The sequence below is a fragment of the Cnephaeus nilssonii genome (genome assembly GCF_951640355.1).
Source record: "Cnephaeus nilssonii genome assembly, chromosome: 9".
Taxonomy (NCBI): domain Eukaryota; kingdom Metazoa; phylum Chordata; class Mammalia; order Chiroptera; family Vespertilionidae; genus Cnephaeus; species Cnephaeus nilssonii.
In genome coordinates, this window is record NC_137080.1 from 91,574,917 (window position 1) to 91,598,694 (window position 23,778).

A 23,778-nucleotide genomic window follows, 5' to 3' on the forward strand; every position below is an offset into this window, starting at 1 on the left:
GTCTGATATTTAAGTGTTCACTTTTATAGCTAAAAACCAACAGAACAGGTCAATAAAAGAATCAAATTATTTTTGCTTCAAAAAATATTTCAAATCTTTAAAAAAATAATTTTTTAACATTACTACTCTCATCATACTTGTAAAATTCTCATATTCCAACATTTTCATATCTGGTTTTCACTATATTTTACTGATTTTCAAAATTTTCAAAATTGTAATTCTTTTTTCTATCAAATTTTAATTTTAATTCTAAAGGCAACGAGTTTGAAATAAGAGGATCTGTTTTAGAAATCTATCTTAGTCTTAAATTTAGGGGTGTTCATTCAGACTCATTACTTTTATTTAGGAAAGTGGTAGTAGTTCCTTACTAAATAAGTTTCCCAAAGACATGTTTTCACTAGGAGTGAACAACACTTGAATCAAGCAGGGTGTGTGGGGGGGCTTTTTTTGTCTGTTTACTTGTTTGTTTGTTTACTTGTTTGTTTTAAGCCTTACCCCAGAATATGTTTTGTTTTGTTTTTAAATATATATTTTTTTAATTTCAGAGAGGGAGATAGATAGAAACATCAATGATGAGAGAGAATCATTGGTTGGCTGCCTTCTGCATGCCCCACTCTGGGGATGGAGCCCACAATCCAGGCATGTGCCCTGACAGGGAATGGAACCGTGACCTCCTGGTTCATATCACTTAGCCGGGCCCAGGATATTTTTTCTATTGATTTTTTTGTCAGAGAGACACATGGATTGGTTGCCTCCCATACATGCCCTTGACCAGGAATTGAACCAAAGATCCTCCAGTGTGTAGCCCATGTTCTAATCACTGAACAATGCCTGGTAGAGCTGAATCATGCGGTTTTATAGCTACTTTTCTAATTCCTGGGAGACAAAGAAAAAAAAGTAACAAAAATTGAGGTAGATTGGAATGACCACCAAATATCTAAATCTGAATCATTAGTCATGCTTGCTCTGAGGTATTTCTTAAGTTTCAATAACCCATATAAGTGGTTTTGCTTTGATTATTGCTCTTTGTTTTCTGTTTTATTAAATCTTTTGGAAAAACAGTCTGATCAAACAGGTTGATGAAAACGTAAATAAAATACTGAGGAACGGGAACTACAACTACTAAAAGAAATATCTACTCTGCTTCTTTTGCGTAAACCTTTTTATAAAGCAGGGAGCCAGTATGTGTTAAAGCCTGAATGTAAATGCAAATCTTTCTGTCTCCTAAACTTCTCAGCACACAAAAATTTCAATATAAGTAATTGATGGCATGTGGAAAAAGGAATCAATAAAAATTTTTAATGCACTACAAAATGAGATATTATTTTTGCCTATCAAATAAGCTAAGTTTTCTGAACTTGGTAATACTTAAATACCAAAAGCCCATATGTGGCTGTAGATATAACTCAGCCCTTTTAGAAAAGTCATACTATATAATCCTATAAATCATTCATGGCCACAGATTGAAAGGAAATCATCCAGAATGTTCATTTGTTCAGAGCAGATTTGTTATAAAACAAAATAATTTCTTTCCAATTTTTCTACATTTAACATTATTTTTATAACTAGGGAGAATATTTTTTTCCTTATCTGATAGTTTGACATTAGGGAAATAATTCTAAATACAGAATAAAGGTTATCCAAAAATATTCCACAGCTTTATTTTTAGTAGTAAAAAACTAGAAACAAGTTAAATGTGCAGTCGAACAGAATGTGCAAATTAAGTGGTGATACTTCTAAGGGAAATAGTAAGATTAAAGAGATTGCATAGAATTGAAGAAAAAAGTTTACAATGTAGTAGGAAAAGCAGAATACAAAATTTTTAGATAGTATATAATGACAAGTATATATACTTTTAAAATATGTTTTTATTCCTTTTAGAGAGAGAGGAAGGGAGAGGAATAGAGAGAGAGAAACATCGATGACAGAGAAATATTGATTACCTCCTGTAAACAACTTGGGCATGTGTCCTGACCAGAATCAGCCTGTAACTTCTTGGTTCATGGGTTGCCGCTCAATGTGTGGGGCACATTTTTCCTCTAAAAATACAGCAAAATATCCCTGGCCAGGTGGCTCAGTTGATTGGAGTGTCATCTCCTGCACCAAAAGGTGTAATGTTTGATTTCTGGTGCCTGTGGGTTGATCTCCAGTTGGGGTGCATATGGGAGGCAACCAACCAGTCAATATTTCTCTTTCTCTTTTTTTTCTCTCTCTCCCCCTCCCCCTCCCCCTTCCCTTTTCCCTGCCTTCCCTCCCTCCCTCCCAACCTCTTTCCCTTTCTCTCTCTCAAACATATCCTTGGGTGAGGATTAAAACAAAACAAAACAGTTATTAAAAATACAGCCAAGTACCTGGAAGAAAATCTAATAGTTTTTATCAGCAATTATGTTTGGATATTATGATTCAAGTACTTTTTTTCCTTTATATACAGGGTGTGGCAAAAGTAGGTTTATAGTTGTTTGTATGGAAAATACAGTAATTTATAAATAATAATACAAGAATAAACTCTTGTGTTTCATGTTCTCATGACTGTAAACTTACTCTTGCCCCACTCCGAATATTTTCCAGATTTATTTAATCATGTACTGACTTTTTAAAAAGTGGTACTTTACTAACGTGAGGTAAAGTGATAGCTAATGTTTTCCTAAGCTGCCATTAGATAATATTCTGTTTATATTATCTATTAAGTAGGGGGAGGACATTTTGATAATGATATTTTGTTAAAGTCCCATTTTCTTCTGTCCATTTAGATTGAACATGTTTGTATTATTTCTTAGATCTGAAACTCAGCACCGAGGCTCTGCTCCCCACTCTGAGAGTGATCCACCAGAACAGGAAGAGGAGATTCTGGGGTCTGATGATGATGAGCAGGAAGACCCCAATGATTATTGTAAAGGTAAGACTTTCTATAAGTAAGACATGATCCACGTATATTCAGTTTCTCATTTGAATGTTTGCTCAATCAGTGTAAAGTTTTGATGCTTTTTTTTTTTTGCTTACTATATCTTTAAAAAATTTCTCTTTATTGTTGAAAGTATTACAGGTGTCTGCATTTTTCTTTCTTTAAATATAGGAAAGAGTATTTCCTCTTAGTTATAACGGAGGGGCGGGGCCGGGGGACAAGGGAGGAGCGGAGGCGGGGCCGGGGGAGAAGGAAAAAGCAGGCGGGCTGGTGGAGAAGGCAGGCCGGGGGACAAGGGAGGAGAGCAGGCAGGGAGGGGTAGAGTGCAGCAGGAAACCCTATTGCAGGATTTTTCCTGCAACGGGAACGCTAGTGACCATATAATCCAGCAATTTTACTTCTGGGTTTGCACCTAAAAGAATGGAAAGGACTCAATTTATTATTTTTATATTAAATCTGTTTTTATCTTTTATTCTCCTTAAAAATTATAGTGCATACTTACCTTAGAAAACTTCAGACATATATTAAACAAAAAGAAAATACAGACATCTTTAATGCTATCACCAGAAATAACCAGTGATAAGATTTTATATGTAGACTTTTGCAAAACACCTTTTTATTACTTTTTTCTCATGATGATTGCTAAGGTAAGTTAAACTGGAATTATGTGTACTTAAACTATGTCCTAAGATCGCCTGATAGCTTTTCTATTTCTTTTTGAGACTTTCCAGTATTCTTTGGTAGGGACTTAGAATGTATCTTACCATCTCGGAGAACCTGGGTCTTTTTATTTTCAGCAGGCAAAGATCGGTGTTAAAATAACTTGATTCCTGCCACTGTTGGAAGCCTTTTCAGGCCTTCCTGGGTTTTGTTGTCTTGTGTTTTAGAAAATCAAATCCTGTGTGTTTTTAAGTTAAGTAAATGGAATCCATTGATCTCCCTCTTTTAAAAAAAATATATAATCCTGAGACTGCAACTATAAATAGATTTAGATGTTTAGATAAATCTATTGTGATACATAACCTAATTTTTGTTTGAGGATGACTTATTTTAAATAGCAAATGGTCTACAAAGCATCACTTGCTCCCTCTAAATCATTAATTTTATTCTCTAAGATCTCTTTTTGTAACATGAGCTCAATGATACTGTATGGCTGACTTGACTTAAATTTTTCTTGTTGAATTGATAGCATAGAAGAAACCATTTTTATTTGATAAAAGGTATATAGATGTTGAAAATGGGATATATAAGATACCTTTTCATATATTTAAGTGAATGTTTCCCTCCTGTTATTTCTTCCAGGAGGTTACCATCTTGTGAAAATCGGAGATCTATTCAATGGGAGATATCATGTGATCCGAAAGTTGGGCTGGGGACACTTTTCAACAGTGTGGTTATCATGGGATATTCAGTAAGTTTTAGTGGTCCTGCAAAAGAATTAGTAAGGTGATAGCTAAGTGTTCCTGATTTTCCAGAGCTGTTCCACCTTCAGTTTAACTCTGACTGATTTCTTGATCAGAATTTTGTTGTTGATAATCTTTGTGTTCTTGGCCAAAGGCCTTAGAGACAAAAGATTAATTAAATTAGTGTCAAAAGGCACTTAGAACTCCCAAATTCAAAGCATTTCAACTATTACTAAAAGTATGGTATGTAAATTTATAGTTTTTCTCACCAGAGTAAAGTTAAATTGATTTACAAAAAGACATATAATAGTAGTAATTACCTACCCTTTTGCTCCAAAATGACTTTTTAAAAATCAAGTGCCTACTCCTGGCCAGTTTTGCTCAGTGGATAGTGTCGGCCCATGGACTGAAGGGTCCCAGGTTCAATTCCAATTAAGGGCACATACCTTGGTTGCAAGCTTGATCCCCAAACCTGGTCAGGGCACTTGTGTGAGGCAACTGGCTGATGTATCTCTCTCACATAGATATTTTCTCTCTCTTCTTTCCCACTCCTTTCTACTTCTCTCTAAAAAATTAATGGAAAAATATCCTTGGGTGAGGATTAACAAAAAAATAAAATCATAAAATGTGTTAATAAAAAAGATAAAAACCAGGTGCCTATCCTATATAATCCTATATAATCCTATATAATAAAGAGATAATATGCAAATTGGCCATCACTCCAACACACAAAATGGCCACCACAAGATGGCCAGCAGGGGAGGGCAGTTGGGAGCGATCAGGCCTGCAGGGGAGGGCAGTTAGGGGTGACCGGGCCAGCAGAGGAGGGTAGTTGGGGGTGGCCAGGCCTGCAGGGAAGGACAGTTGGCGGGGGGCGGGGGGGGAGAGGTGAACCCAGGCCTGCAGGGGAGGGCAGTTGGGGGGACCAGGCTGGCAAGGGAGGGAAGTTAGGGGTGACCGGGCCAGCAGGGGAGGGCAGTTGGGGGTGACCAGGCCTGCAGGGGAGGGCAGTTAGGGGCAACCAGGCCTGCAGGGGAGGGCAGTTGGGGGCAACCAGGCCAACAGGGGAAGGCAGTTAGGGGTGACCAGGCTGGCAAGTGAGGGCAGTTAGGGGTGACTGGGCCTGCAGGGGAGGGCAGTTAGGGGCAATTGGACTGGCAGGGGAGCAGTTAGGCATCTATCAGCCTGGCAGGGGAGTAGTTAGGGGGTGATCAGGCTGGCAGGCAGAAGCAGTTAAGAGCTAGTAGTCCTGGATTGTGAGAGGGATCCCAGATTGGAGAGGGTGTAGGCTGGGCTGAGGGACACACACACACACACACACACACACACACACACACACCCTCCCCCCTGTGCATGAATTTTGTGCACCGGGCCTCTAGTACTTGTATATAAGAATTTCTGGTACCAAGAAGTAACCAATCAGATGCAACCTTCTTATGCGACATGACCAATAAGATGCAACTCTGTTATATGACCTATATACTTGTTCAAGACAGGGCATTTACATTGGACAGCTATTGTCCATTTTTTTAATGTTATCATCTTAAGAGGAAAGAGGTCAGTGCCCCTGACTAAATAGTTAAGTATTTTATGTTTTAAAAGTTCTTGCAGCATACCAGTTGAAAATCGATGCCCTTTTTTTCTGCCGAGAGCCATTTGGATATTTATCACATCATTCTCCGGCCATACGAAATTATCAGCTTAAAAATTAGCCTGCTATTTTTGTCAAACATTTCATTAAATCACCCCTAATGCTTTGGCTGGGCCACACCAAATAATGGCCCACAAGTTGGACATTCTTTACCCTTGCCCTAAACATACCTATGTGAAATTTTCTTTTGGTAACAGATTTGCTCAGTCATACAGTCTAAAACTATTCTCTACATAAAAATCAATTATCATGGGGTGTTTACCTAAAAGTGTACCACCTATCTTTGATGAGAACAGTAATTGCTATCTATATACTTTTTTTTTAGTTTGTTTTCACCCTATTTTTTCTTCTGGCTTCTTATAGGAAAGTATTATAGCTTTTAACCTTTAGCTTTTGACAGGTAGACAAGATACTTCAGATTTGGTGGGGTTCCTCCCCTTATCCATCCTCTTTTTATGGTTTTCCTTGGGTTCAGGAAGACATTAAGAAGATAGATTTTAATTTAGAAAAAATGTTTAGTTACTGCCATTACCCAAGAACAGATTTTCTTTCTATAAATTAAATCTGGCCAGTTAATTGCTGGGTACAAGTGATCTCTGTATTTGAGTACAAGGAAACAATGAAATCAATATTTGTATTTTTGTCACTGCCTCCCATTATATTGAAATCTTAGCTTCCTAAAGTAAAGGAGGACATTTAGTCCTAACTGTCTATGTTTGTTTCTTAGGGGAAAGAAGTTTGTAGCCATGAAAGTAGTTAAAAGTGCTGAACATTATACTGAAACAGCACTAGATGAAATCCGGTTGCTGAAATCAGTGAGTATTATTAGATCATATGTGAACTGCAAAGTATTAAATAAAGTTTTATTGAATTAAGACATACAAAGTGTAAATTCTTTAGCATGGCTAATATTTACTATAAAGTTTCAGTATCTTTAAAGAAGTAGAGGAAGACAACAATATTTATACATTCTGTGCATGTGGTAGAGAACTGATAGAATATGCTCTCATGCCCTCATACACGTCGAATAAAAATGTTTATTGAACACGTTTTATGTGTCAGCACAAAGAATGTTTTTCTTTCCTACTAATGGTTAAAAGGAAAGTTGTGCTAATAATTAAATACCTATTTTAGGTTTTTAGATGTTATAAAAATAAACATTGTATTAATTCCTTTACACTTGGAAACTTAAGTACATTTAGCGAAAACTTGCTTTCAGTTTTATTAGAAAATTCCAATGTAGTAGAAGGAGCTTAAAGTCAGAGTTAGAAAACCTAGGTTTTAGGATCAGCTGTATCCCAATATATCCTCCAAGTCATTTTCTTTCTTCTGAACTTTAAATGTTTCATTTCTAAGATGACGATGTTAGACCAGGAAGTACTTTTCAAAGTACCAGTCTGTGACAAAAGAAGGAGGTTTGTGCCCAAAAGTAATTTACTGTATTGCTTCCTTCATTGAGAAAGTTTTTCTTTGAACAAAAATATCAGCTTGAATAAACCATGTGGTTGTGCTGTGGTTGATTTGCATCCTGCCAAAGCTTAATTGCTTGTAGCCTGGTTACCAACAGTTAATTTGGGAATTGTACTTTGAGTCGAAAAATGGTTGATTTAGTATAATAACCTTTTTTAGATGCATTTCCTTTTGTGAATTAAGTTCTTTATTTTAGCTATTAAAATTTTAATACGTTTTTCTTATAAATTTGCTGTTTCTTGGAGTGATTAATCTTTTGTTATATTTGCTGCAGGTAGGCATTTGGCTTATTTCAGTGCTTTCCTGTTTTACTAAATACTGTCTTCCCCATTATAGGTGAGAAATTCAGACCCTAATGATCCAAATAAAGAAATGGTTGTTCAACTGCTAGATGACTTTAAAATATCAGGAGTTAACGGAACACGTATCCTTTTTAAAACCTATTGAAAAATAAATCATGAATTAACTTTATCCCAAAAAAGGAACCAGATTTGTATAAACAGCATTGGTCTCTTTTCTGAAGGCAAACTAAAATAAAATTACTTTCTTTTATTATAAATTTCTGACTACAGATGTGAATCATATCTGGCTTTATATATTGTGATATTTCAGATTATTATTTTAGGCTTTTCCCCCTTTTCAGCCCAATTAAGCCAAAGTGAAAATAACTTTTTTAGAAAATAGCCTTGTATTATTAAGAGGAGGTTCTATGATTTTTATCAGTTCAGAAATTTTGATGAAAGTAATTTTTCATGATAAATTCTGGGTAAACAATGAAGAGGTTGTGCTTGTAGTTTAAAGTTTAGAATCTAAACTGGTGTGATTGTTCACATACTATCAATGAAAAAAACTGATTTGTTTTATGATTTTATCTGGATTCTTAAGAATTTTATAGTTGGAGGGAAGCTCAGCTGATTTTCTTTATGAGTTAATTTCAGAGTGACAAGCAGTGAACTAATTGAAAGGTTGTTGTAACAGCTATATTAATAAAGGCCTATCAGATTTTTTCAGAATATATGATAGTGTCTCACTCCGATTGGAGAGTCTAAAACTGCCTATTCATAACCTATTTAAAAATGTAAAGAAAAGACATTTCATATATCATTCTATTTCCCTATATGTTTAGCTTCTCTTAACATTCTTTTTTTTGTTGTTGTTATTTATTTTTTTATTTTTTCACTTATTTATTTATTTATTTTTATTTATTTATTTATTTTTAATTTCTTTATTGATTAAGGTATCACATATTTGTCCTCATCCCCCATTCCCATCCCACACCCCTCCCCACGCATGCCCCCACCCCCCTGTTGTCCTTAACCACTGGTTAGGCTCGTATGCACACAAGTCCTTTGGTTGATCTCTCCCCTTTACCCCCACCCTCCCCTACCCTCCCTCTGAGGCCCGACAGTCTGATCCATGCCTCCTTGTTTCTGGGTCTGTTCTTGTTCATCAGTCTATGTTGTTCATTATTTCCCCTAGATGAGTGAGATCATGTGCTATTAGAAATACACTTATAAGAACCGAAAATGAGACAAGCAATAATGGTTATGCTGACAGGCAAATGAATCAGTCTATAGTGAGTTTCTTTCTGGGCCAACAGTTCTTTGAGACCCAATTTCAATGTCAAACAGCTCCTTATGTGTACATGTCAGCAATGACATTTCAGTTCTGGATGGTGGACAAATGGTGGTAATGCAGGTCCGACTCTGTCTGGTTTGGTCCTGGGCAACCTGCAGTGATGCACAGCTGCTAACTGCTAGTATGGCAAGGCTCTGGACTGTTTCTCTTCTGTCTTCATGGCTGGAGTAGTCCTGTCGATTCCTCTCTGTTGCTGGAATCCACATGGTCTCGGAGTTATTTTCTGAAAATATACAATCATGTTCTCGACCAAAAGTTAATAAAGGAATATTTTCTATAAATTTGACTTGGGATCCTATTTCATTTTTTGCCCAAATGATTTTAATCTGGCTTGTTTTGACACCTTGTGTGTTTTTCATGGGTGTCTTGCTTTTAGCCTTACAATTCATTTTCTAAAGTATTAATTTTCTAGATGTAATTTACTTACAGGTTATTTTTCCTTACATGATATTCTTCTACTATCCCCTCCTTTCTTGATTTAAATATTAGGAGGCTTTTGAAAATTTTATAATGTAGTCTTGATGGCTTTTAAATTTTAATTTTTTGCACTATAATATTACTGTTTTAGGTTCATTACATAGTGCGCAATTTTATCACGAGATGAACTACCAATAAAAATTTTAGTTAACACTTTAAGAACACCTTTTTGTCCAGTACAATTAATTTTTCTAGCATATTCACTTGTTTCAACTAGCCAATTTAAATTTGCCTGAAAACTTGACTACTATTTTACTGTCAAATTTATTACACTCTAACAACAATCTTATTTTACCCTGTAAATATTAGTGGAAAGGATTATTTGCCTTCTTGAGTAGGTCCTGAGCATTCCTGGTGGTAGGCTGGATTTAGATATCATAAACCCACTTATCCACACCATGGGTACAAGACAACTCAAACAATTTCTCTTAACATTCTTAATTGCAAGCGATGATCTTTTTTTAAGGAGACAGACTACGTATGGCTCTGTAGTATCATGTGGACTATGGTAAGAGGTTTGAACAGAGAAGCAAAAAGAAAAGATGAGAAAGCAGAGAGAACAGGTGATATGAAAATATTTTATCTGTCATTCTGTAGTTAGTTTTGAGTTATTTCCTTGAAGTGAAAATTATAACCCTGCTCTCTAAGGAAAACTTGTAAGAATCATCCCATTTTAAAACAGTATCTTGGGTCCATTGTGGTCACTTTTTAGTTGGCTTACTGTGTATGTGTGTGTTCAAATTAGTAGGAAGGCTAACAAAGAAATAAAAACATACACAGGATCTCATGATGGCCATTAATTGTTTCCTTATTATTTGATCTTGTCTTGTACCAGATTTCTCTACTAATTTGGGAATGTTACAAATAAAACTATAGACATATTCTAATAATATCCTCTCCTCAGTAATGCTGATTGACTTTATTTGACCCAAAGCTAGAAGACTTTTTGAAAATTATTGAAATATCATAGTAGATTTGAATTTCAAATTCCAAGATATTTTCAAAACTTACCAGGTGGTTTCTCTGTAGCTTCTATTCATTTAGTCCCTATTTTATTAATTCCTTTCTTTGTCCTTAGCCATTTCCCTCTGCCTTTCCTCCTATTTGGCTCTCTTGGCTACTGATTATCTGCTGCTAGAGATTGAAAAGGATAAAACTCAGAGCACTGCGTTAAGGGTTAATGGGTTAGTCTCCTGCCCCTCATCTCTTTTCACTGCGCAGACATACTTCATGAAATTATACATCTGCCTTCTTTTTCCCTGGAGTAGTAGCCTTTCTCATATCTATATATTCTATATATATAAAAGCCTAAGCAACTGGTCAACCGGTTGCTATGATGCACGCTGACCATCAGGGGGAAGACACTTAATGCAGGAGCTGCCACCCGGTGGTCAATGCACTCCCACAGCCAACCTCCTGTGGCCAGCCAACCTCCCGCGGTTCCTGCCCCCTGGCCAGCCGGACCCTTGCCCCCATCAGCCCTGATCGCCAGGCAGGCAGAGGGACCCCAACCATGCACGAATTTGTGCACCAGGCCTCTAGTTGAAATATAAAGAACCCTGAGCTAGAAAGTTAGTTATGTAGACTTCAATATCAATTGGTTCATTCTACTTCTATGGGTAGTGAGAGGAATGACTAAGAAGGAACAGCTGGTCTGTACATAATATGGACACTAGCCAGTGAGTGTCATTTTTGGCCATCTATGTGATCTATATCTTTAGGATACTTTTTTTTTTCCTAATATGTATTTTGCTAGCTCCTCTTGTTCAGAATGCACACTAAATGTGGCTCTTACTTCATTTAATAGCCTTTTGTTTTTCTTTACACCATCTTGCCCAAAAATGTTTTTTCATATATCTTTTTGATATTTTATCCAATTATTTTTGTTTTCTAAGCTACCAAATATTTGGTCAATTTTATATCACTCCTTACAAATTAAAACAACATTGTTGCCAAATTGCAGTGCTTCTCTCAATAAATAAAATTTAAGATTGAAAACTAAGAATATAAGCAAATAAATTAAAAATTCTGTTTCCTGCGTTTTTCTGTATCTGTGTATGTATCTTTATTGTTGAAAGTATTACCAGTGTCCTCCTCTTTACCCCATTAACCCCCTACCTCCCCACTCCAGCACCCTCACCAGGCCTTTACCGTACTATTGTCTGTGTCCATGGGTTATGTATATATGCATATAAATTCTTTGGTTAATTTTTTCCAGGCTCCCCTCTGAGAATTGTCAGTCTGTTGCATGCTCTGGGCCTATTTTGTTGGTTAGTTTATGTTGTTCGTTAGATTCCACATGTAAGTGAGATCATGTGATATTTGTCTTTCTCTGACTGGCTTATATCTCTTAGCATAATACTCTCCAGGTCCCTCCATGTTGTCTCAAAGGGTAAGAGGTTCTTCTTTTTTACAACTGCATAGTATTCCATTGTGTAAATGTATCACAACTTCTTTATCCACTCAGCTACTGATGGACACTTGGGGCTGTTTTCAGATCTTAGCTATCCTATATAATAAAAGCCTAATATGCTAAGTGTCCAGTCCGTTCAATCAAAACGTAATATGCTAATGATATGCTAAGGCTGCTCAACCGCTCGCTGTGATGTGCACTGACCACAAGGGGGCAGATACTCAACCGGTAGGTTACCTTGCTGCTGGGGTCCAGCTGATCGGGGACTGAGCGAGGTGGGCCAGACACGTCCTGGAGCCCTCCTACATCCCTCCCCGGCTCCTATCGTGCACCAGTGGGGTCCCTCAGCCTGGCCTGCGCCCTCTTGCAATCTGGGACCCCTTGGGGGATGTCAGAGAGCTGGTTTCTGCCCGATCCTGCAGGCCAGGTCAAGGGACCTCACTGGTGCATGAATTAGTGCACCAGGCCTCTAGTTGTATTTAACACTGCTATGAACATAGAGGTTCATATATTCTTTCTGGTTGATGTTTCGGGATTCTTCAAATCTCTTCCTAGAAGTGGGATCACGGGGTCAAATGGCAGTTCCATTTTTAATTTTTTTAAAGAAACTCCATACTGTTTTCCACAGTGGTTGTACCAGTCTGCATTCCCTCCAACAGCGTACTAGGGTTCCTTTTTCTCCACATCCTCACCAGCACTTGTTGACTTATTTATTTTATTTTTATTTTTTTAATATATTTTATTGATTTTTTACAGAGAGGAAGGGAGAGGGAGAGAGAGTTAGAAACATCAGTCAGCTGCCTCCTTCACACCTCCCACTGGGGGTGTGCCCGCAACCAAGGTACATGCCCTTGACCGGAATCGAACTTGGGACCTTCCAGTCCACAGGCCAGCACTCTATCCACTGAGCCAAACCGGTTAGGGCTGTTGATTTATTGGTAATAGCCATTCTGGAATGTGTGAGGTAGTACCTCATTGTCATTTTACTAGTAATTTGCATCTCTGATGATTAGTAACATTGAGCATTTTGTCATGTCTCTTGGCCATCTGTATGGAGAGAAATGTCTATTTAGGTCCCTTGTCCATTTATTTTTTTATTTTTTTATTAAGGTATTATATGTGTACATATCTTACCATTGTCCCCCCCACCCCATTCCCATATATGCCCTCCCCCCCCTCCCCCGAGTTTTGCGTCCATTGGTTATGCTTATATGCATGTGTACAAGTCCTTCGGTTGATCTCTTATCTCCCCCACCTCTCCCTAAGTTTCCCCCTGTAATTTGACAGTCTATTTGATGCTTTACTGTCTCTGTATCTATCTTTTTGTTCATCAGTTTATAATGTTCTTTATTATCCATAAATGAGTGAGATCATGTGGTATTTTTCTTTCATTGACTGGCTTATTTCACTTAGCATAATGTTCTCCAATTCCATCCAGGTTGCTGCAAATGATGAGAATTCCTTCTTTTTATGGCAGCATAGTATTCCATTGTGTAGATGTACCACAGTTTTCTGATTCAGTCATCTGCTCACGGACACCTAGGCTGTTTCCAAATCTTAGCTATTGTAAATTGTGCTGCTATGAACATAGGGGTGCATATATCCTTTCTGATTGGTGTTTCTAGTTTCTTCGGATATATTCCCAGGAGTGGGATTACTGGGCTTGTCCATTTTTAAATTGAATTATTTGTCTTTTGTTGAGTTGTATGAGTACTTTATGAATTTTGGAAATTAACTCCTTATCAGATGTTTCATTGGCAAATATACTCTCCCATACAGTGAATTCCCTTTTTATTTTGATGCTGGTTACAGAAGCTTTTTAGTTTGAGGTAGTCCTATTTATTTTTTCCTTTCTTTTGCCCTCGCCGTAGAAAATGCTATGTGAGATGTCTGATATTGTGCTGCCTGTGGTTTTACAACTTACATTTAAGTCTGTTATCCATTTTGAGTTCTTATGTATGTTGTAAGTTAGTGATCTAGTTTCATTTTTTGGCATGTACCTGTCCAATGCAAAAAGAGACTGTCTTTACTCCATTGTATGCTCTTTGTCAAATATTAATTGAGTGTAATGGCTTGAGTTGATTTTTGGATTTTCTGTTCTGGTCCATTGATTTATATGCCTGTTCTTGTGCCAATACCAGGCTGTTTAGATTACAGTAGCTTTGTGGTATAGTTTGAAACCTGTACTGTGATCCCTCTAACTTTGTTATTCTTTCTCAAAATTGCTGCAGCTTATTCGGGTTCTTTTTTGATTCCATATAAATTTTTGGAGTATTTGTTCTAGATCTATGAAATATGCCATTGGTGTTTTAATAGGGATTTCATTTAATCTATAGATTGCTTTGGGTAGTATGGACATTTTAATTATGTTAATTCTACCAATCCCTGACTATGGTATATTCTTCCCCTTGTTTATATCTACTTCTATCTCTTTTATCAACATTCTGTAGTTTTTCAAGTACAGGTCTTTTACCTCGTTGTAACATTTATTCCTAAGTATCTTATTATTTTTGTTGAAATGGTAAATGGAATTGTTTTCTTAGTTTCTCAGAGTTCATTATTGGTGTATAAAAATGCCATTGATTTCTGGGTGTAGGTAGATAGGAGACTCGGTAGAATCCTATTTTCTTTACATTAGCCAGAAAACGGAGATTTAGAAAGTTTAGAAACTTGACATAACCGAAAAGAAGTAAGAAATGGTGGACCTTGAAAATGACTTCAGGTTTTCTCACTGCACAGAATATAGTTCAACACTGCTACAGTTATATATTTTACACTTATTTCTCTCTGGTTGATCTACAATAATAATCTGCTTCATGATGATATTTACTGCTCTGTTGCTGACAATTACCTGAAAGAGAAGTTGGGGTGCTTCACTGGGCTGGAAAAAATTTAGCTAAATCAGAAAGCAGGTCTAAGTAAGCAAGTTTATCTATATATATAAAGCTCTCGCTGGCGCCTCTTGCACACGTGTATTTCAATCTGTCATTGTCGATTGTGAATTTGGTTGACACTTCTATTATAGAGAAAGGGCGAATAGTGATACTAAAATATTTCTTCTAATTTCCTTTCAATGTGCATGAATCCGGGCAGGACACTAGTGTGAAGAAGAGTGGTGAAAGCAAGCAACCCTGTCTTGTTCCTGTTCTTAGGGGAAATGCGTTTAGTTTTTGCCCATTGAGTATGATGTTGACTATAGGTTTGTCATATAGGGCCTTTATTGTGTTGAGGTATGATCCCTCTATTCCCACTTTGTAGAGAGTTTTTATCAAAAATGTGTGTTGGGCCAAGCTGGTATGGCTCAGTAGTTGAACTTCAAACTATGAAGCAAGAGGTCACGGTTTCATTCCTGGTCAGGGCACATGCCCAGATTGCAGGCTCAATCCCCAGTGAGGGGCATGCAGGAGGCAGCCGATCAATGATTCTCTTTCATCATTGATGTTTCTATCTCTCTTTCCCTTTCCCTTCCTCTCTCTGAAATCAATAAAAATTTATCTTTTTAATGTATGTTTGATTTTGTGGAATGATTTTTCTGTGTCTATTGATATGATCATGTGATGTTTGTCTTTCAGTTGCTTATGTGATGTATCACACTTATTGATTTGTGAATATTGTATCAGTCTTGTATCCCTGGAGTAAATCCCACTTGGTCATGGTGTATGATCTTTTTCATATATTGCTGGATCCGATTTGCTAATATTTTGTTGAGGATTTTAGCATCTATGTTTGTTCATCAGGGATATTAGGGATATTGGCCTGTAATTCTCTTTATAGTGTCTTCTTTATCTGGTTTTGGAATTAGGGTAATGCTTGCCTTATAAAAAGATTCAATGTGTTCCTTCCTCTTGGATTTTTTGGAATAGTTTGATGAGGACAGGTGTTCTTTGAATATTTGGTAAAACTCTGCTGTGAAGCCAACTGGGCCTGGACTTTTGTTTGGTGGGAGTTTTTGTGGGGTTTTTTAATTATGGAGAGTTTTTTTGTGGGATTTTATTGATATTTTTTCTTTTTCATAGAGAGAGGAAGGGAGAAAAAGAGATAGAAACATCGATGTGCGAGAATTACGGATTGGCTGCCTCATGCATGCTCCCCACTGGGGACTGAGCCTGCAACCCAGGCATGTGCCTTGACCAGAAATCAAAGTGGCAGTCTCTTAGTGCATGGGATGAGCCACACTGGATGGGTTGGGAGTTGTTTTTTATTAAACTGCTTCAGTGTCATTAGTTGTTATCAGCCTATTAAGGTTTTCTGATTCTTCCTGACTCAGTTTTAGATCGTATTTTTATAGAAATTTGTCCATTTCATCCAGGTTGTCCAACTTGTTTGCATATAGTTTTACAGTATTTTTTTTTTATTTACGAACCTCTGTATTTCTGTTGTTACTTCACCTCTTGCGTTTTATTTATTTGGGTCCTCTCTGTTTTTTGATGAGTTTTGCTAAGGGTTCATTAATCTTGTTTATCTTTTCAAAAAACCAGCTCTTGGATTCATTGATCTTTTATATTGTTTCTATAGTCTGTCATTTATTTCCATTCTGAACTTTATTATTTCCTCCCTTCTACTTACTCTGGGGTTTTTTTTATTGTTTTCTTTCTAACTCTTTAAGTTGTAAGGTTAAATAGTTTTTTAGAAATTTTTTTTGTTTCTTGAGATAGGCTTGTAACTTCCCTCTCAATACTGCTTTGGTGTGTCCCATAGATAATGGGTTGTTTGGTATTCATTTTCATTTGTTTCCAGGAATTTTTTTTTATTTCTTACTTGATCTCATTGGTAACCCAGTCATCTACACTAATAAAAGAGAAACATGCAAATTGACCATCCCTCCACTACGCCCACCAGCCAATCAGAGTGAGTATTGCAAATAAACCCAACAAGGATGGCAGTTCATTTGCTTGCACAGGCACAGAAGACTGAAGACAGTGTAGAAGGAAGCCAAGCACTGCAGAAGGGAGTGAGGCAATGGAGATGGGAGGGGAGCGAGGCAGCGGAGATAGGGTTTCCTGCTTCACTCTGGCCGCAGGAAGCCCTATTCTTGCAGGAATAGGCCTGAGGAAGCCCTATTTTTGCAGGAATCTTCCTGCAATGGGCCTCTAGTTGTTTAATAACATGCTTTTTAGCCTCCATGTGTTTGAATGTTTTGGGGTGTTTTTATTGTAGTTGATGTCTATTATCATGCCATTGTGATCCAAGAAGATGCTTGATATGATTTCAGTCTTCGTAAACTTGGATAGATTTAGTTTGTGTCCTAACATTTGGTTTATCTTTAAAAATGTCCCTTGTGCACTTGAGAAGAGTGTGTATTCTGCAGCTTTGTGGTGAAATGTTCAGTAAATGTCAATAAATCCATGTGATCTCCCACCAAACAAAAGCCCAGGCCCGGATAGCTTCATAGCAGAGTTTTACCAGAGTTTGTCATTTAGGGCCACTGTTTCCTTGTTGATTTTTTTGTCTAGAACAGTGGTCGGCAAACCGCGGCTCGCAAGTTGCGAGCCGCGGTTTCCGCTCTGTTGACTAATGAGTTTGCCGACCACTGTCATATACTACCCTTTACCTCTTTGCACACAATATGCCACAATTGCCTAATCCTCACAGCTTCCAACTACACGGTACATTTAATCTAGTCAGTGGTCGGCAAACTCATTAGTCAACAGAGCGGCAAGCTGTGGCTCGATGTGGCTCGTGAGCCGTAGTTTGCCGACCACTGGTCTAGAAGGTCTATCCAATGATGTCAGTGGGGTGTTAGAAAGTCCCCTACTATGATTGTATCACTGTTGATCTCTCCCTTCAAGTATTCCAGAAGTTGTTTATTGGGTATTTTTTATTAGGCGCATATATGTTTATCACAGATGTATCCTCTTGTTCTATAGATCCTTTTAGTATTATGAAGTAGCCTTAATTGTCTTTTGTTACGGACTTCATTTTGAAGTCCTATTTGTCAGATATGAGTATTGCTACCACAGCTTATTTTTCCCATTTGTATGAAAATGTTTTTTTCCATCCCTTCACTTTTATCCTGTGTCTTTTGTTCTGAGGTATAGATAGCATATATATGGGTCATGTTTTCTTATCCATTCAGCTACCCTACGTCTTTCTTTTGATTGAAGCATTTAATGCATTTAAATTATTTAAACATTATTGATAGGTGCTTATTTGTTGACATTTTAAAATTTTTTAAATATATTTTTATTGATTTCAGAGAGGAAGAGAGTAGGAGGGAGACACTCTCTCCCTCTCTGCACTACTTCTGCTGGGGAGCCTGCAATTTTAGCATGTGCCCTGACCAAGAATTGAACCATGACCTCCTGGTTCATAGGTCCATGCTCAACCACTGAGCCATACCGGCCGGGTGCCATTTTAATTCTTTTTTTTTTTTTAATAAATCTTTATTGTTCAGATTATTACAATTGTTTCTCCTTTCCCCCCCCCCCCCGTATCTCCCCATTACCCAGTTCCCTCCCGCCCCCCCCGTTGTCCTTATCCATAGGTGTATGATTTTTGTCCAGTCTCTTTCCATACTGGTATCACTGGCGGGAATTGATCTCCAAGCCAGTTGGCTGTGAGAATCAGCAGTGTCTCCGCTGGGAGAGCTTCTGTGCTCAGCTTGGATGGGGCGGAGTCTCAGAATGGTGCAGACAAACTTGGTTTCCGTCCGCGCCGCCCTAAGAGGGTCGGTTTCTCCGTGCCCTAATCAATGGCTGCACGCCTCTGAGAGAAGGCAGCTTTCGAGCCTTGTCCGCTGCCAAACAGACCAGTTTCTCCCCGACCGCAGCTGGATTTCAGTGCAGTCGGGAGGTTTTGTTTTTCTCCCAAACGAGAAAGCTAGCCACACAGTGTCTGCTGCCCTCCCTCTCCGCGCTGCGAGCAAGCCTGCCGTGTATTCAGCCGCCCGCCCTTTCCGCGCTCACGGATCTCCGCACCTCCACAGCTCCTGAGGCTCAGCGTCGCCCTCTCTTTTTTTCTCTAGTTGTAGGTTTTCCACTCTGCCAGCTTTCCGGTGGTTCTGGACGGTGTGCGCTCTGTTTTCCAGTTGTAGTTTCAAAATTGTTGTGGTAGGCAACAGTTAGGTGTTTACCTTATGCCGCCATCTTGGTTTCCTCCCCATTTTAATTCTTTATGCCTTTGTTCTTCTTTCTCTATTTCTTCTTACAACAGTCCCTTTAGCATTTCTTACAGTGCTGGTTTGGTGATGATAAGTTTATTTAGCCTTTTTGTGTGAGTGTCTGCAAAGCTCTCTTATTTCACCTTCAATATGAATGATAGCCTTGCTTGATAAAGTAGTCTTGGATACAGTCGGTTGCTTTTCATTATTTTGTATACAACCTGCCACGATTCCCTTCTGGCCTAAAGTGTTTCTATTGAGAAATCAGCTGACAGTCTAATGGTAATTTTCTTATAGGTAATTTTGTGTCTCTCATCTTGCAGCTTTAAGATTCTTTGTCTTTATTTGCCATTTATGATGTGTCTTGGTGTGGGTCTTTTTAGATTCATCTTTATTGGGACTTTCTTTGTTCCTTGGCCCTGTGTGACTTTTCCTTCACCAGGTCAGGGAAGTTGTCTGTCATTACTTCTTCAGACAGATTCTCTATTCCTTACTCAGATTCTTCTCCTTGTGGTACTCCTCTGATGTGAATGTTGTTACATTTCATATTGTCCCAAAGCTCCCTTAAACTCCTGCTTTTTAATTTTTCTTTTCAGTTGCTGCTCTGAATGGGTATTTTTTCCTATCTTGTCTTCTAATTTACTGATTCAGTCCTCCACTTCTTCTAGCCTACTGTTGATTCCTTACAGGGTATTCTTTCTTTTAGCTATGTCATTCTTTATTTCCGATTGATTTTTATTTATGGTTTCTACCTTTTTTTTTTTTTAATGTTGGTATAGTTCTCAATAAGTTCCATACCATTCTCCTTAAGTTGCTTGTAGTTCTTACTAAGCTCTTTGAGCACCCTTATAACCATTACTTTGGATTCTTATCTGACAAATTGCTTGCCTCCATTTCATTTAGTTCCTTTTCTGGTGATTCCGTCTTTATTTTCATTTGTGGGTTGTTTCTCCCCGATTTCCTGTCCCTTTGTATTTTTTTCTAGGTATTAGGTCAAACTGCTATGCCTCCAGTCTTCATGGGGTGGCCTTATGTAGTAAGTGTTTTGTGGGACCCAGTGGTGCAGTATCTTGAATCTCCTGAAAATACCATCCCATAGTGGAGGGCTCTCTCTTCACCCTCAACCTACTGCCTATGGAGGCTGGGTCAGTCCCTCTCTCAGCTTTGCCCTTCCTATCAGTTTCCAGGTGTTTTGTGTCCTTTCTTGATCTGTCTCCTCCTCAGCTGGGCCTCAATTGGTAATTCCAGGTGAATGTTCTCCAATGTATTTCCAGCCTGGCCCTGGTAGGAGATCCAAGAAAGGTCTGCATATTTGGTAGCCATCTTTGCGTATGTATTTGTTTTTAAGCAATTTGCACTTTAAAAAAATTTTTTTTAATTGATTTCACAGAGGAAGGGAGAGGGAGAGAGAGATAGAAACATCTATGATGGGAGAGAATCATCAGTTGGCTACCGCCTACATCCCCCCTGCCCCCCCCCCCCCCCCCACTACTGGGGATTAAGCCCACAACCCAGGCATATGCCCTGACCAGGAATTGAATGTCTTGGGGTCGACGCTCAACCACTGAACCCCACAGGGCTGGGCAAGCCATCTACACTTTTAAAAATTCTGTTTTGATGTATTTTACATATACAAAAATAGAATAGTTTAATGAATCCCCACAGATCTATTACCCATTTCAGGCATTATCAACTGAGAGCCAAATTGTTTTATCTTTACCTCCTGATAATTTTGTGACCAATATTAGATATATTCTTTCATCCATAATTGTTTTTAGAATATATGTCCAAAAGACAAGGACTCTTAAAATACAACTTTAACACAATTATTATATCTAAAAATAATTGGGCATTGACCTATGAACCAGGTCACAATTTGATTCCCAGTCAGGGCATGTGCACGGGTTGTGGGCTCAATCCCCAGTAGGGGGGCATGCAGGAGGCAGCTAATCAATCATTCTCTCATTGATGTTTCTATCTCTCTCTCTCCCTTCATATCTGAAATCAATAAAAAGTATTATTTTAAAAATTAGGGCCAGTTTCTTTGTAATCTGGTATCAGTCAATGTTTCAGTCTCTCTAAATGTCTCATATTTTTTCTTTTTCTTATTTGAGTCAGAATTCACATAATATCTTGACAGTTTTTTATAATTTGTCACATCAAGATGTTTCAGATTCATTTTGTACATTTCTTGTCCAAATCTGGAACCACCCATTTTTCTAAGCCCTAACTCCTTTTATAGTGGGAAATGGCAAATAGAATCTAAGCACTAGGAGTGTACTTTGATACTGGGTTGATCACTGCTGTTACTTTTATAATTTTTTATCTATTGTAAAGAGCAAAACCTTCATTTATTGTCCTTCCCTTTTTGGGGGGGTCACTTCAAGTTGCCCCTGCAGCTTACACATGTGGGTATCAGTTGGTTTGTATTTTTTTCTGTTTTTCACTTTGCATAGTTTCTTTTGCTATGCCTTCAAGTTCACTAATCTTATTCTGCAGTGCCTTATCTGCCATTGATTCCATCCAGCATGTTTTCATCTCAGAAGTTCTATTTGGGTCTCTCCTTTTATATCTTCTATGTCTATGCTTTTCAATATGTAGAATACAGTTATCATTTTTAATGTTCTTGTCTGTTAATCCTGATTTCTGTTACAGTTCTGGGTCAGTTTGCTGCCTGGTAATCTTTGAGACATTGTGATTTATTTATTTATTTTTTACCATCTTGGCTGCTGAATTTTATTTTTTTTTAAGAGCCTCTTTCTTTTTCTTTCTTTTTTAATATATTTTTATTTCAGAGAGGAAGGGAGAGGGAGTGATAGAAACATCAATGATGAGAGAGAACCATCGGCTGCCTCCTGCACGCCCCCTACTAGGGATCGAGCCCACAACCTGGACATGTTCCCTTGGCTGGAATCGAACCCATTACCCTTCAGTCTGCAAGCCAACACACTATCCATTGAGCCAAACTGGCTAGGTCTGTCGAATATTTTTTATTGTTATAAATCTGGAGCTTTGTTCTGTGGAGCAATTATTTTACTTGGAAATAGTTTGATCCTTTTCAGATTTTACTTTTATGACTTGTTAGATGGATCCAGAGCAGTGTTCAGTCTTGGGCTATGACATATAATACTATATTAGTTTTGGATATACAATATAATGATAATATGCAGAACAGTATCATCTTATAACTAGAAGTTTGTACCTTTTGACCACCTTCACTTATTTCCTCTACCCTCACCTCTGGCAACAATCAATCTGTTCTCCTTATCTATAAGTTTGGGGAGTTTTTGTTTTTTTAGATTCCACATATGATTGATATCTAGTATTTGTCTCTCTGTCTGACACTTTTCACTTAGCATAATGCCCTCAAGGCCTGTTCATGTTGTCACAAATGGCAGGATTTCCTTCTTTTTTATGGCTGAATAATATTCCATTGTGTATATGTACCACCTCTTCTTTATCCACTCATCCAGTTCATCCCTCAATGAACATTTAGGTTGTTACCGTGTCTTGGCTGTTGTAAATAATGCTGCAATGACATGGGCTTCCAGATACCTCTTTGGTATGGTGTTTTCCTTTCCTTCAGATAAAGCTCAGAAATGGAATTTCTAGATCATATGGTAATTCTGTTTTTAATTTTTTGAAGAAATTCCATGTTGTTTTCCATAGTGGCTGCATCAACAGCGCACAAGAGTTCTCTTTGCTTCACATCCTTACCAACACTTATCTCTTCTCTATTTCATAATAACAGGTGTGTGGTAATGTCTCATTGTAGTTTGGATTTACATTTCCCTTATTTTTGTACCTGTTGGCCATCATTTTGTCATCTGAAAATTTTTCTGTTCAGACTTTCTGCTCACTTTTTAATTGGATTGGGTTTTTTTTTTCTATTGAGTTATGTAACTTATTTATATATTTTGTTGAGAGAGAGTGAGAGAAACATGTTTCCATTTGTTTTTCCACTTATTTATGCATTCAAATTGGTTGATTCTTGTATGTGCCCTGACCAGTGATTGAACCTGCAACCTTGGCATATCGGGACGATACTCAAACCAACTGAGCTACCCAGCCAGGACAACTTATTTATATATTTTAGATATTGTCCTCTTAATATGATACTGGTTTGCAAATAATTTCTCCCCTTTCATTGGTCGCTTTTGCATTTAGTTGATGGTTTCCTTTGCTGTGCAGATTTTTTGTTAGATATAGTCCCACGTGTTTACTTTTGCTTTTGTTGCCTTTGCTTTTGATGTCAAATCCAAAAAAAATCTTTGCCGAGACCAATGTCAAAGAGCTATCCCCTTTATTTTCTTCTAGGAGTTTTATGGTTTTAGGTCTTACGGTTAAGGTTTCAATTATTTTAAGTTGATTTTGGGTTCAGTGGTCTTTGCATGTAGCTGTCCAGTTTTCCCAACACCATGTATTGAAGAGACTTTCCTTTCCCCATTGTATAATCTTGGCTATTCTGTCGTAAATTAATTGACCATATATGTGAGGTTTCTTTCTGGTCCATGAGTATGACTGAATATTTCTAGTCTTTTTAATGAGAGCGCTCACTGTTGGTACCCCAGGGAATGCTGGGCACTATTTCCTCTAATCCTTCCAGGTGTTTTCTGTCTGCCTCTAGTAGTTTCCTTATATACCTATTCTGATTAATACACTGCTAAATACTTGAGGGGATCCCTCTATAATCTCCAGGCTTCTCTTTTTCTCTAACTCTCTCCT

The 23,778-nt window shown here is 37.8% G+C and overlaps 1 protein-coding gene across 2 annotated transcripts in view; it reads left to right on the forward strand.

Annotated features, from left to right (window-relative positions):
- Positions 1-23,778, forward strand: part of SRPK1 (SRSF protein kinase 1) — a 90,538-nt gene that overhangs the window by 33,717 nt on the left and 33,043 nt on the right. For both annotated transcript variants that reach the window (XM_079781224.1, XM_079781225.1), the window contains exons 3-6: positions 2,778-2,896; positions 4,205-4,313; positions 6,684-6,771; positions 7,763-7,850. In XM_079781224.1, the coding sequence (XP_079637350.1) occupies positions 2,778-2,896; positions 4,205-4,313; positions 6,684-6,771; positions 7,763-7,850 (404 nt within the window). The remainder of the gene's footprint in view (positions 1-2,777; positions 2,897-4,204; positions 4,314-6,683; positions 6,772-7,762; positions 7,851-23,778) is intronic.